Source organism: Parathielavia appendiculata (genome assembly GCF_033297405.1).
Source record: "Parathielavia appendiculata strain CBS 731.68 unplaced genomic scaffold N657scaffold_79, whole genome shotgun sequence".
In the NCBI taxonomy this organism is placed as follows: Eukaryota; Fungi; Ascomycota; class Sordariomycetes; order Sordariales; family Chaetomiaceae; genus Parathielavia; species Parathielavia appendiculata.
This window is the reverse complement of record NW_026944298.1, coordinates 1-12445: the sequence shown is the minus strand read 5'-3', so window position 1 is coordinate 12445 and position 12445 is coordinate 1. Positions and strand designations below refer to the sequence as shown.

At 54.9% G+C, this 12445-nt stretch overlaps 5 protein-coding genes across 5 annotated transcripts; 1 reads left to right on the top strand and 4 right to left on the bottom strand.

Moving 5' to 3' along the window:
* Positions 1 to 134: 134 nt before the first annotated feature.
* N657DRAFT_629177 (uncharacterized protein) lies at positions 135 to 596 on the bottom strand (the record flags this gene model as incomplete). Its single annotated transcript, XM_062790865.1, has 1 exon — positions 135 to 596. A coding segment is annotated over one exon (462 nt), but the record flags the coding sequence as incomplete, so codon positions are not given.
* Positions 597 to 1009: 413 nt separating this feature from the next.
* N657DRAFT_556411 (uncharacterized protein) lies at positions 1010 to 1285 on the bottom strand (the record flags this gene model as incomplete). Its single annotated transcript, XM_062787943.1, has 1 exon — positions 1010 to 1285. A coding segment is annotated over one exon (276 nt), but the record flags the coding sequence as incomplete, so codon positions are not given.
* A 1532-nt stretch (positions 1286 to 2817) lies between these two features.
* Positions 2818 to 5960, bottom strand: N657DRAFT_694730 (uncharacterized protein). The gene is made up of 3 exons (XM_062797309.1): positions 5553 to 5960; positions 5082 to 5494; positions 2818 to 5015 (listed from the first exon to the last, which is right to left on the bottom strand). The coding sequence occupies exons 1-3, from the start codon at positions 5681 to 5683 to the stop codon at positions 2839 to 2841; spliced, it is 2721 nt and encodes a 906-aa protein (XP_062641736.1). The 5' UTR covers positions 5684 to 5960; the 3' UTR covers positions 2818 to 2838.
* A 163-nt stretch (positions 5961 to 6123) lies between these two features.
* On the top strand, positions 6124 to 7434 carry N657DRAFT_465653 (uncharacterized protein). The gene has a single exon (XM_062787511.1). The coding sequence runs from the start codon at positions 6232 to 6234 to the stop codon at positions 7273 to 7275; it is 1044 nt and encodes a 347-aa protein (XP_062641735.1). The 5' UTR covers positions 6124 to 6231; the 3' UTR covers positions 7276 to 7434.
* A 527-nt stretch (positions 7435 to 7961) lies between these two features.
* Positions 7962 to 10982, bottom strand: N657DRAFT_675849 (uncharacterized protein). Its single transcript, XM_062795849.1, has 8 exons — positions 10383 to 10982; positions 10156 to 10298; positions 10023 to 10057; positions 9535 to 9663; positions 9049 to 9211; positions 8740 to 8992; positions 8379 to 8532; positions 7962 to 8317 (listed from the first exon to the last, which is right to left on the bottom strand). Exons 1-8 carry the CDS (start codon positions 10577 to 10579, stop codon positions 8129 to 8131), a joined length of 1263 nt encoding a protein of 420 aa, XP_062641734.1. The 5' UTR covers positions 10580 to 10982; the 3' UTR covers positions 7962 to 8128.
* Between the last annotated feature and the right edge of the window lie 1463 nt (positions 10983 to 12445).

The following is a 12445-nucleotide window of genomic DNA, read 5'->3' as shown; positions in this document are numbered from 1 at the left end:
TATAGTAAGTTGTTGAAGGTCCGGCACGCCCTAGGGCACAGCGGTGTAGGAATAATAATAATATGCTGGTTGTGATCCAGGGGTTGCTCGAATTTGTGAAGTCGTTTGTCAAGTCCGACGTTTTCTTCTCGCGGCTCAATCACGCGCTTCTGGAGATAGGCGATGTTCCGTCCCTCTTGTTCTCCCGCGTTCCGAATTCTCCACTGACCGTTGTTGTTCTGGGCTAGGGTGCGTCTCCACAGTCGAGCCGTTTCGAGCGCTCGGCTGGGTGGTGCAACTTCGCCTCTGTCGTCGGTTTCCAGGTTTTCATCTTTGGTGCTTGTCTCTGCGTCGGCGAGTGCTTGTTCGTAGGCGTTGGCTCGCCCGACGTCGGAGTCATCCTGAGCGTAGCCGGCGGCTGCCACTTCGACGGTTCTGACGTGCTTGTCGATGGTGGCTGCTTCCTTGCCTGGAACCGGTTCCCAATCTTTCTTGGCGCTGCGGCAGTCGCGTTTGAAGTGTCCTTTCTTGCCGCAATTGAAGCAGGTGACGCCTGCCTTATCTCTGGCGGCGCCCCTCCTTCCTTCCTTCTGAGCTTGGGTGGCATCCACGTCCATCGCACCTGCGTGCGCGCCATAAGACGTGCTCTTGTATTGGCGCATCCGCTTGTCGTTCGCCTGGTACGTCGGAGTCACTCCGCCCTTGCCTTTGCGCTGCTGCTTGCGCGCGTACAGGCGGTCATCGATCCGAATCGCCATTGCCATGTACTTGTCGAGGGTGTCTGGTCGATCTATCTTATACAGCTCGTCCTTGACTTCGTCCTTGAGACCGTCGTAGAATAACTGCATCAATCCTTCATCGTTGATTGCGGAACGCAGCGAGTCTTGTCGAAATTGGGTGGCATAGGCCGCTGCTGACTTGGTCTGCCGAAGTCGCGCGAGTCGCTGCTGGGCGTGCAGTTTTCATCGCGGTTTCCGAACATCTTGTGGATTTCTTCCTCGAATTTGGCGTAGTTGGCAAACACCTCCTGAGTGACCTCCTCCTGCTCTTCTTCGTCGTTCGCGTGCTTCAGGTAGTCGTCCAAGGTCGGTTCGAACCATCCAAGCGCCTTGTCCTCAAGTCGGGAGGCCGCGTACCCAACCTTCTGGGCTTCGTTGACGAATCGCTCCGCGTAGTAGAGGAAGTAGGCTCTCATCTGGACAAGCCATCCAGCGAGCTCCTCCTTGGATCCTCCGTACTTGGCTAGTGCCTCCATCTTGGCCTTGGCGGTCTGACCGCGCAGGTAGGCGAGCTCTCGTTCGAGTTGAGCGTTGCAGACATTGGCCTGCTCGAGTGCCTGGGCAGTTGCCGTGGTGTTGCCTCCTGCGGCCTGGGCCTGCAGAGCGGGGATATTCGGGGTGTTGGGTGCCATGGCGATGGGTAACCTTCAGTCAAGCCGTGACAGAACCAAAGGGAGTAAGCAACGTGTGACGAATCTTGAAACCCCAACTTCTGAAAGGGACTCCTGAAGGTTTAATTTGACAACGGGGTGAGGTTCGGTGAAGCCAAAGGGTTCATGACACTTGTGCACTTGTTGTGAACCTTTTGGCTTCACCGAACCTCACCTCGTTGACAAGTTATAACCTTCAGGAGTCCCTTTCAGAAGTTGCCGCTTCGAGATTCGTCATCGACAGTGACCCCTTACTTAACATCTTCGCTCAGCAGCTAGAAGCACCCTAGAAGTTATAGAAAGCTGCTATCTTATATATAATGCTAAGTATACAATGAATCGCCTCCTTTTATACTGTAACGGCACGGCTGGTCGGGTCGGCAACGCCCGGCGACAGGTGCCAGTTGTTACAGCTTCATAGTGCAGCCAGTGATTCTGTTGGAAAGCCAACAGCCACAATTCCACGGTGACACACTTTATGGGAGCCGTTAAAACAGTGCACTTTTCGAGTGCTTAGGACCAGCCCAGAATCTGTCAATTGAGTTCTCTTCGTCTCCTCAAGTTATCTGGGTACCTCGCAGACCTTATGTAACAGCTGTGTATTACCCCTGACCAGGGTACGACACCGGTAACTCATTTTCCGAGTTTCAAGTGCCATCGCTTCCAAAACATCTACCAAACTGCCCTGAAATAAGACATCGTTACAGTAGTCAGAGCTCAAAATGTCCTACAAAAGCGCCAACACAACCGCAAGTTTTCTGCTAGGTATGGTCGTATATGATAGTTAGAGTTAAGTCCAGAGTCCAGACCCGTCATTATATAGGCGTTATTGATTGTAGATGGGAGAGATTCAAAGCTCAATGGGAACACCACACACCACATCTGCCCACCGCATTTGTTCGTAGCACTGCAGATAAGAAATGGCTGCTGGAGAATTATCAATTCGCTATAAGCATAGCCATTGAGATAAGAAGTTCACTGGTGCGGTAGTTGTGTAGTAGAGAAGGGAGAACATTAAATTATGGTAAGGAGGAGAGAAAGAGAATGTCACGGGTGGGCGCAACTGACCACTGCGTAACACCCTCAAAAGAGGGACCGTGGTTCGAACTGTCCAGTCGAACCAGGAGTTGCGCACATGAACCTCACACTGTCACGACCCGTGACAGAGGAAAGGGATGAATAGAATGAAGAGTAAGAAGAGGAGAGTGAGAAAAAGTAAGTAAAAAAAGATGAAGAGGGAGAGGGAGAAGAAGAAGAGGGAGCAAAAGGGGAGGAAAAAAAGGAAGAGGAGGAGCTGGAGGGAGCTGGGAGAAGAGAGGAAGGAGAAAAGGAAGAGGGAGAGGAAGAGGGAGAGGGAGAGGGAGAGGGAGAGGGAGAGGGAAAGGAGATACAGAGTTCTTTTTTGTATTCCTGATCCGTATTTCACTAACCTACTCGACCTCCTCAATCTTCGGCTTCGGCTTCGGCGTCGAGCTTTCCCGGCCAGCAAGGGACCTCTCCGGGTCAATCTCCAGTCCAGCCAACTTCATCAACCCACCGCGCAACGCAGCTTGACTGCGCTCCGAGGCCGCCGGCAGCAGCCTGATAAGCTGCCAATTCTCCAAGCTCTCGACCGCATCCCGCGCATGCTGCACCACCAGCCCGTCGTTGTCCGTCTCAGCAACATACCTCAACGTGCGCATCACGTCCTCCTGCGCCGTCTTGCCAAACCCAAACCCGAGATCCCTTCCGTTCTCCCTGGCCTCCTCGAGCGCCCTTACAAAGCTCAGCACAAACACGACCGCCGCCCTCCTCAAAATCCCCTTCTCCACCTCCCTCTCCAGCTGCAACACAGACAAGCACAAGTCCACCGCGCCGGTGACTATCTCCTTTCCCAAGCCCACAAGATTCACCTCGACCGCCGCCCCGAGGACCGACAGTGCCGACGCGCGCACCCTTACATCCTCGCTCCCGCGCTTGCTCTCCCACCCCTCGACGATCCTCTCCAGCGCTTCGTTCCGCATTCTCTCCTCCTCTGGCACGTCGTGGTCGTCGCTCATGTCCGGCAGCTCGCCGCCCCACGCCTCGGCCGCCTCGCGGTTCCGCTTCTCCTGCGCCCTCGCCTCGCGCCGCTGTCTGGCCTCCGTCTTAGGCCTGCGCCCGCGCCGGCCCGCGACTGCCACCAGCGCCGTGCCCGTCTCCTGGGCGAGCGAGGCCGTAAAGGTCTCCCCCAGGCGCTGGATCACCTGCAGCAGCGCCTCGCCGAAGCGCAGGCGGGCATCGAGCGGGTGGGTTTCCTTGGCGTCGAGGAAGTGGTCCGTTAGTTCGCGCACGACGGATTGAGGGTGGCGGTTGCAGAGGAGGGTGTAGAGTTTGATAATGCGGAGGTAGATGAATTCGTCCGAGTCGGACATCAGTGACGAAAGGAGTACGAGGATGCCAGGGATGTCGAGGATTGGGGAGTTTGACGTGATGAGGGTTGATATCAGGTTGAGACCTTCGGCGCGGATCGGGGGTGGAGCCTCCGCTTCGGTAATGTATGAGATGGCGAGACTGTAGGTTTTCCTGTCCTCAATTTGCTGGTCTGTGGGAGCACTGGTGGTAGACGAGCTGGGATCAAGCTCATCCCGGTAGACGAGGAGGAGGCGGAGGTTGGATGCTGTTTGCGAAAGGTCGTTGGGGGCTTTGGAAAGCTTGTCGAGAGATGACTCAATCAGGCTAAGGACGTTGGGGTCCACGCCCGACCTCCGGAAGCCTGGAGCCGTGATGACCACGTTTAAGAGACTGAGTGCTATCCCAATGACTTCTTCGTTACCGTCCAAGGCGTCTCCCAAGCCGGCTAGGATCTGGCTCACGAGATCGATGAGGTGGGTGGGTTGAGTAGCTAGCTTCTCAGGGAACCTCTCCAACATGGCCTGGAGCGTCTTCATCTCGTGCAATTGGACAATGGGATCCTTCTCTTCTGCCTCCTTGACGACAATTTCGCCCCTTTTTGAACCCCTGGCCGACTTTAGCCATCTCTTGAGGAGTTCCAGAAAGGCAGTCGAGATATCGGCGTCAGAAAGGCTCGATGAAACAATGTCCAAGAGCTTCGAAGCCTTCTGGTCGATGTTTCCTAAAGTGAGACCTGATGCGGAGACGCTGAGATCCCCGGCGCGTTGCCTGGCGTCCACGATTCGAATCAAACCTGTCTCTGTGCCCTTGTAGGTCCATTCAGGAGTGTTTTTGTCATAGCCGCCACGGTAGCCCAGGTTGTGGATCAGCTGAAGGATACGGTCGGGAGCTGGCGCTACTTTTAAGTAGACCTTTAATAACTCCAGCGCAGGCTTGCACACTTTCTCCGCGGCATGTGGTTGCGGTTCAGACCAGGATGCAAGCGCCCAGAGACCGAGAATGATTGGACTGAGCAGCCGCTTGCACAGGTTTGGATTGGGGTGCAAAAGCAGCAACGAATGCAGTCGACGAAGTGCCGTGACCAGGTCATCGTACGGGACAAGAACCCGGTACCTGCCGGCGTAAACAATGCCGTCGCCGGGTTCGGTATCTGCATCTTTATCAAAGTCAAGCCCGGGAGGAGGTTGGATGGGACCAAGTAATGGCATCGCAAAGAAACGGTAACCCGGCGTGCCTGAAGACAGCAGTATTAGCCGAAGAAAGCAACCGAGACAGGGCTGTATGAACGGTAACGGCGTACCTGGGGCTCCCGATATCTGTCTTCCTAAGATACCGAAACCAATGACATAAGAGGCAGCCTTGGTCAAGTCCGGCCCCTCATTTCCGTCAAGCAACTGCAGCAGCTGCGCTGAGATGGTCGAGTACCATGTCTCGGGCGTTACTGACTTGGGGGGATTCGATAGGACCTTGGAGGCAAGCTCGAGCGCTTCCTGGGTGATGTTGGCCCCCTTTTTCTGGGGAACGGCGGCTTCGGATGCCTTGACGGTACTTGAGGGATGCACCGAGACGACAAACTCCAGTGTTCCCCGAACGCCGTCTGGGCGAAGCGGCACGCAAGTCAGCTTCTCCATGATCTTGGGGCGTAGCCATGGCGGAACAGCGCCGGGCCGGATGAGCTTGTTGAGGGCGGCGAGCAGGTTGAGTGTTTTGGTCCTGAGGTACCAGTCAGAGCTGAAGGGCACGGGATGAAAGGGCTGGTAGCTAGGCTAACCTTTCAATCAAGTCGTCAAACTCCGCGATCCTCGTTGGTCGTATACTCTCGGGCGCAGCTGGGTTGAAGGCGTTGGTGCCAACCTCAACGATAGATTCCAGCAACACTTGGCCACGTTCGGGCTGCGACATATTGAACTAGGTATCAAATAGGCAACCGAAAGAAAAGGAAGAAGAAACTCGATAGTGGCGCGTGCCAGAGGTAAATTCTTGTATGGATTGCGAAGGAGAGATCCGGTTCTGCGCCGGGGCTGCAGGGCCGGAAAGCCTTTAGATACAGTCAAGTGGTAGGTTAACGCTGAGCGGGCCTCCACTCAATGAGGTACCCCAAAATGGCAACGTCTATCAGTAAATGTTTGAGATGTCAGGCAGCGGCTGACATTAGTCTCCTCAACAGGATGCACTGATGGAAGGCATGGAAGAGCGAAGACTCTGCCCTGCAAATTGAAAGCCCGTGCGACCCCAAACCCGGTAAGATGTGGGGCCATGGCATTAGTGGGGCGAGCATAGTACGGATGTACTTTCTACCCGACCTTCCTGGAACCTGACGCGTCTCATGGGTATAAGCGCGTCGCTTCCTTCGACTCCAATTCATCTCCTCCATTCCAAACCCCCAAACCCGCCAAACTGCCCTCACGTTGTCCAGATGGAATCGTACTGGCTTAACGCGCGTCAAACTCATGAAGTCCGCTCGAGATGCAATTTTGTCAATGCACATCGAGTTACACAACCCAAGCCGCCGATTCCAGTGTCGACTCGCCCTCCTCGCCAGCATCTTTCGCCTTGAGCATCCCATCTCGCACCACGCCTTCCCCACAGTTCTCCGATTCCGATTTTCCGCGAGGAATGTCGTCTCGACCGCCTCATTGGGATCTGGACCCCCGCAGTACGTCGCAGCTTCGATCCCGTATCGGGTGCCTCTCAAGCTTGCCGCGCTCGGATCTACTGTGGTCAACTTCTTGTCCAGCAGGGCAAGCCAGTCCCACGGAGGCGAATTGGTCTCGGAACTTAACCCTAAGTATTCTTTTGGTTCACAAGTATTGCGCTTTTACAGTCATTTGGCAACCGCCTTTCACGCCCGCGCTGTCCGACGAGCCGAGTTGCTGCTGGCCGCTGAAAAGTGGTGCAGCCGAGGCTCCGGTGACGGCATGGGCCGACCGGCGGCATCCGAGCCCCAGTCACCTGTCATGGGTGGGCGACTGTCCCTTCCCATGAGTCCACACGGTAAGCGCCTCTGGCCCGAGGCCGCTCGTCGGGTTGGGACACTGGATCTGGTACTCTGGTCACGATGGATTGTCGGTGGTGGTGTTGTCTGGACGACCGGGTTCGGCGGATACGTTCTGGCAGCTCGTCTGCTTGGCATGCTCCTTTCTGGCCGTCTTCCCTCGGAGCAGCCTCGGAATGAGAGGGAGAGCGTAGCCTCAGCTCCACACGGTCATCCAGGACATTTCTCCCCTTCCCGTCTGCAGCTCGCCTCGATGGAATCACCCTCGGGTGAGCGAGGGTTGCCAGACTACATACGGATATGTCCAACGGATGATACCCCTTCCCGCCCTGCTGCCACGCTCTCGGTACCCTCGACTTCCACCCCTTCTCTTTGCATGCGTATCCGACGACCCGCGACTCCGCCGACTCCCACGGACCGCGCTGCGGCGAAACCTGCCCCACGCGTCATGGAACAAAAACCATGTGGTCCGACCAGGCGCATTAACTCGTCCTCGTAGGCCCTGCCCTACGTCCGGCGAGACGCCAAAGCCTCAGTGTCTCTGACACACCCTGCCTCCGCCGGGCCTGAAAGACGGTACGGGTAGGAGATGATAGCACGGTTTTTTGAGGATGTCTTTTGTCCGTGCGGTACCTGCCGTCCTTGTCCCCCCCGTCTTCGGATGGTGTGGTGATGGGAGAGGAAACAAAAACGAGTCCCCGTTGGCAGTGCGATACATACGGAGAGATGCTTGGTAGGGCGGGCTTTTCGACATTCGGCATTGCGGCTTTGGTTGCCGATTTTGACAAGATGTTCATCGACGACGGCGGGTTTCTACTACGGGCTTGGCGTTGCGGAAGGCCTGACAACTCGTAGGGGAATGGGAATGAAGGTTGGTCGGCTGGCTGAGAACCAATGCTTCGAACCAGGAGTCCTGGATGAAGGCGGCTGGCTGAGGCGGACCAGGCCCGGGACCCATCTCGAGTTGGAGTCAAAGCTTCGTGCTTGTCTGGTGCATGGAGCCCGTTTCTTTCGGCTGACTGGATTTTCGGGTTCTCTGGGGAGGGCTTTGCTTTCTGAGGTCGATCGGTTGGAAAAGGACGGGCCCTTGGGGGCGGTCCTGGTTGCCCTCCCTCCAGAAATGGCGGAAGGGCAGCCCCTCTTTTTGAGGATAAGTTCCATGTCTCTTTTGTACTCGATGCTTGGTGCTGACTAGTCAATAGGAACAAGGAACGTGGCGTCCTCATCTCTGATTGAACCGGCAGGTGCATGTGAGCCCGAATAGTCCAACCCCGGCCTTCTCCAAGCCGGGCCTTGATCGGCTGTAGTCACTACCCAATCCCCACGAATTGATGGTTCAGAGGAGCGGTTCATTACAGCTCTATCGTCCCTCCACGTTCCCGGTACCCGGATTCCTTGCAGTCCCAACAATATCTTGCTGTCGTCGGGCGTCCACAACCATACGTCGAGTCGCCGGTTTCGTCAGATCCGCAGCTGCGGCGACAATGACGCTCAGATAATGGCGTCGGCCCTTGTATAGGATGCGGCCCAGCCAAAATATCCTGGAGAGTCGCGAGAGAAAGGCTAATATCAGCTTAGATCTTCATCGCTTTCATGACATACGCCGCGAGCAGTGTGAGGGTCAGACGCTACCAGCGTCTGACGACCTGCCCTTAACACCGGAAACAACCGGCCCATGATTTTGCCCCGGATCCTATACTCCTTGGGCGCATTGGAATGCTCCCACCATCCCTCGTACGTCATGGCCTCCTCCCACCTGCCGTAGAACTCATTCAACATGTAAGGTTCGATTCAACCTCCTTGACCGGACGATGGCTTGCCGTCCAGCACTTTTGCGGAACCCAAAGAGGCTCTGTTACCCTGATGATGGCAACAAGAGCAATAATCCCCGTCTGGTCATACGGAGCCCAAAGTACAATCTTCGCAATGATGTCGAAAGAAGGGAAGTTCAGTGTAATGTAACGGGTTCCCCTTCATATCCTGGAATATCAGGCCCAACTCCTCCGTTTCGAAGGCCGTCTCATCCTGTGAAATAAGCCACGGCGGCCCGCCCAACGCCACAACCTGCCTGATGGCGTCCGCATAGTGTTCATCCTCAGACTCGTCGGTGCCATTCTTGATGAGGCCTCTTCGCTCGGTTCTGCGCCGACTCAACATGCTTTCGGTACAACGGCGATCCGGTTCGGGCGCGGCCAACTCGTGGAACACGTTATACACTTCTTGCCAGCAGTCGCCAACGTCAAACAGCTCTGCACAGTGGACCACTCATAACCGGCCTCGATCTCTGAGTTGTTCAGATCCTCGTCCAGCCAGCTGCGCAACTTGGCAGCATCATCGGCGCCGCCCCCGTAATACGTGCGTAGAAGGTAGAAATATGGCCCCTGGCCTTCGTCAGGAACAAGGCCGAGGTGGACAGCGGCGATGCGGCGCAGCTTCTACGGCCGCCACAGGGCAAGATTCTTGGTTACCTCGGCACCCGTGGGGAGGCGAGATGGCAGCGAAGCGAGCAGCTCCGGGCCGAGCACATCCCCCTCAATTTAGGCCTCCACCAGCTGCCGTCACTGCTCCTCGGTGTTCAGCTCAGACGAATGATCCCAGTTCCGCTAGGGTTGTGGTTAGCCACCGCCCACAGACTTGCAGCAACATTGAAGTGAGGCTCAGGTGCTGCCTGGCTGCAAACAAAGGGGAGGTTGAGCGCGGGAAAAAGAACTGACAATCAGATACCGCTCTACGGGAGGGCACCCCATGCAGGCGTGACCGGCCCGTTGTCGGCGCTCATCTCGTCAAGAGGGCCGAGGAAGTCATAGAGGTTAAGGGACGGGATGAATGGATGGTTATCGGAAGGTCTTGGGAGGAGTCGCGGCTGTGGCGTCTTGTTCATATCTTGCTGTGCCGCACGGTTAAAGCCATGCGGCCCGGCCTTCTTCCCAGCTCGCCTCAGACACGGCCATACAAATCATAATAGAATAGAATAACTCAAGAGCGACAGGAGAGTTCTCACTGAAGGTGTAGATGTCTAGATGGCATATGTGCCACCCACAGCTATCCCCGCAGGACAATTGATGTCATAATCAACTCGGGGATACGGTCAGCTAGTGTGGATTTGTATCAGCTCAGAGACAAGATACACGGTACAAAGCCCATTGCGGTACAAAGTCCATTGCGGTACAGAGCCCATTGCGGTACAAAGCCCATTGTTACTCTCCTAGATTGTCCAGGACATAGTCATGAGATGTTGCGACTTACAAACCAATACCGGCACCCGTTGAGGGACGCCAGAGCTGTGACGGTACATGAAACCTTCAACATGGAACAGTCCGAGTCCGACCGAGTCATACAGAAACCATCCGATTCTAGGAATCCCCTCAGAAAAATCGACCAAGCGAGATGACATTCGTGTTGTTCCTAGTCTCAGAGTTGCTGAGATCGCCCGGCTTCAGGTAGCACACGCTGGTCGACTTCTCCCAGCTGCCCGCACCGCAAGGATTTCCTGGGTAATACATGGTCCACAGATCACATTCACTACATAGTAATCAGATTAGCATCTCGTCGTTCATTCACTGAGGTCGTTTTAGCAAGACAAAGGAGGAGGCAACTGAAACTTACTCGGCGCACTCGAGCGGGCCTCCGGTCTCCGAAGAGTGTAGGTTGATTGGAGTCCAATACTCAATCTCGCACTCGATTAGATAGCGACCATTGTTGCTGGCTATGTAGAGGAGGCCGTTTGCGTCAGGACAGACTCGGCGTTGCGCCACAGCGGAGCCAATTCCCAAAAGAGTGATGATACTAGCAGAGAGGTGCATGTTGTGAGGCTGTCTGGTGATGGCAGGTGCAGTAGGAGAAATGTTGGGTTTCCTGTCAAAGATGTGAGAATATTCGAGAGTTGCGACGTCCTTATATACACAGAAAGCATATGCGGTTGAGACGGATGCGCATTGCTGCCGTAGGAAGGACACTGAAAATAAAGGTCTGCCCCTGGCGTGGTATCTCCTCAATACTTGTGCTCACCGAGCACCTGACAACCCAAGACAAATGGACATTGTAAACCCTCAAATTGCTGATGTAAGACTAGTGTAGTATCGACAAAATCCGAATATCACTTCACTGTTTCAGCTGGTGTAATCCAGAGCAACGACACCTCAGCTCGACACTTGCGTCCATTGTTTGCCCTCGCAGACTCAATGGAACTGAGCAAACGGTGGTGATATTGATGTCTGGTGGAAAAGGATGGAGTAGTAGCGCGTTGATGGATGGAATTTATTTCGCCCGGAGGCACGAAGCCTAAAGGGCCTTGGCACGCTAACTACATCCCATTCGTTGACGTTCGGTCATCAACTCGTACAAGCCCTCTACTCTCTCCCCTTTTCTCACGCCACCTGTTGCCTCTTGACTTAGTTTAGCAGATCGACTTGGAGGCTGCGTTCTCCAAGTGTTCAGCGTCCTATCTTCAGCAGCTAAAGCGGGATCTGCTGGCTGAGGCTGTGTAGTGTTAGTGGAATTCCCCTACTGTGAATGATCCAATCTCCGTCCTTCCTCGTCAAGATCCAGTCTCCCTGTCGCCATTGCGTACTTGATCGTTGCCCGGACTGCTTTCATGTCTGGCGACCACATCTTTGGATCCGATGGTGCTTTCCCTCCCAGGTAGAATGAGTAGCGCGTTGAGTCACCACAGTACAACTTTTTGCCTCATCAGGCTGTTGTCGCCAATATTTAGATCGAGCCAGGCGGTTGGCAGTAACTGAAAAACCATGTATCTTTTTGCCAAGTCGACGTTTGTCGTTATCTTTGTCCTCCGAGTCTACTTCGCCATATCTTGGCAAGAACGAGCCGTCAGCAAGTCAGATGTGCGCCACGAATTCTACCCAGAGAGGTACTCAGAGTTCTTGGGTTCCATGGCTTCCGTACTCAGAGTTCCATAGTATCCATACCTGTACTCAGAGTTTCATGACATTGACATGATGACTTGGCTGAATGGACTTGTGTTTTGTTGATGTTCAAGCTTGATTGACTCGACTGGAGTTGCCATCTTCCAGTTGGGAACCAGGGTTAGGACAAATGTTTATGCAGTACGGATAAGCCCCATGCTGTACTGGTACAATACAGGGGTAGAGAACTCGCGAAACAACTCAACTGCCACAACCTACGACCCGACAGAGAAATTTTGATGAAAGTCAATTCAGGAACGCCACTCGGCTCATTAGGCTCCTGGATTTGTTCTCATGGTGCTGGAAAGCTGCAGCCGAGATACAAACCTTTCGAGTCAGTCGTGTTGCAACCCGGATGGATGTCTCTTGGGTTAGGGTTATCTACTCTGGGTGTCACTGGTTTTGAGCCCGTGACAGCGCGTAAAGTGCCGCTTTAGACGCGACAATTCCAGACATCGACAAACTGAAAAAGGCACAGTCTGCACAACCCTGAGGCGAGAGAGGGAGGAACTTCTTTTTATCTGCCCTTTTTGACCGCGGTACTTGTCAGCTCAATCCAACAGAAAATCGGTTTTTTCGGAAGGTGAGCCGCCCTGCCAAGGGAGCGCGAGATGGCGGCGGCGGCGCAACCTGAGGCAGTGATCGAGGTGGCCGACCGCCCACCGTCACCGAAACGACCGAGCCGCGCCCTAAAACCGAGTGCGAAAGTCCGTGAAGCGATGCAATCGCTGGAGGATGCGGCCA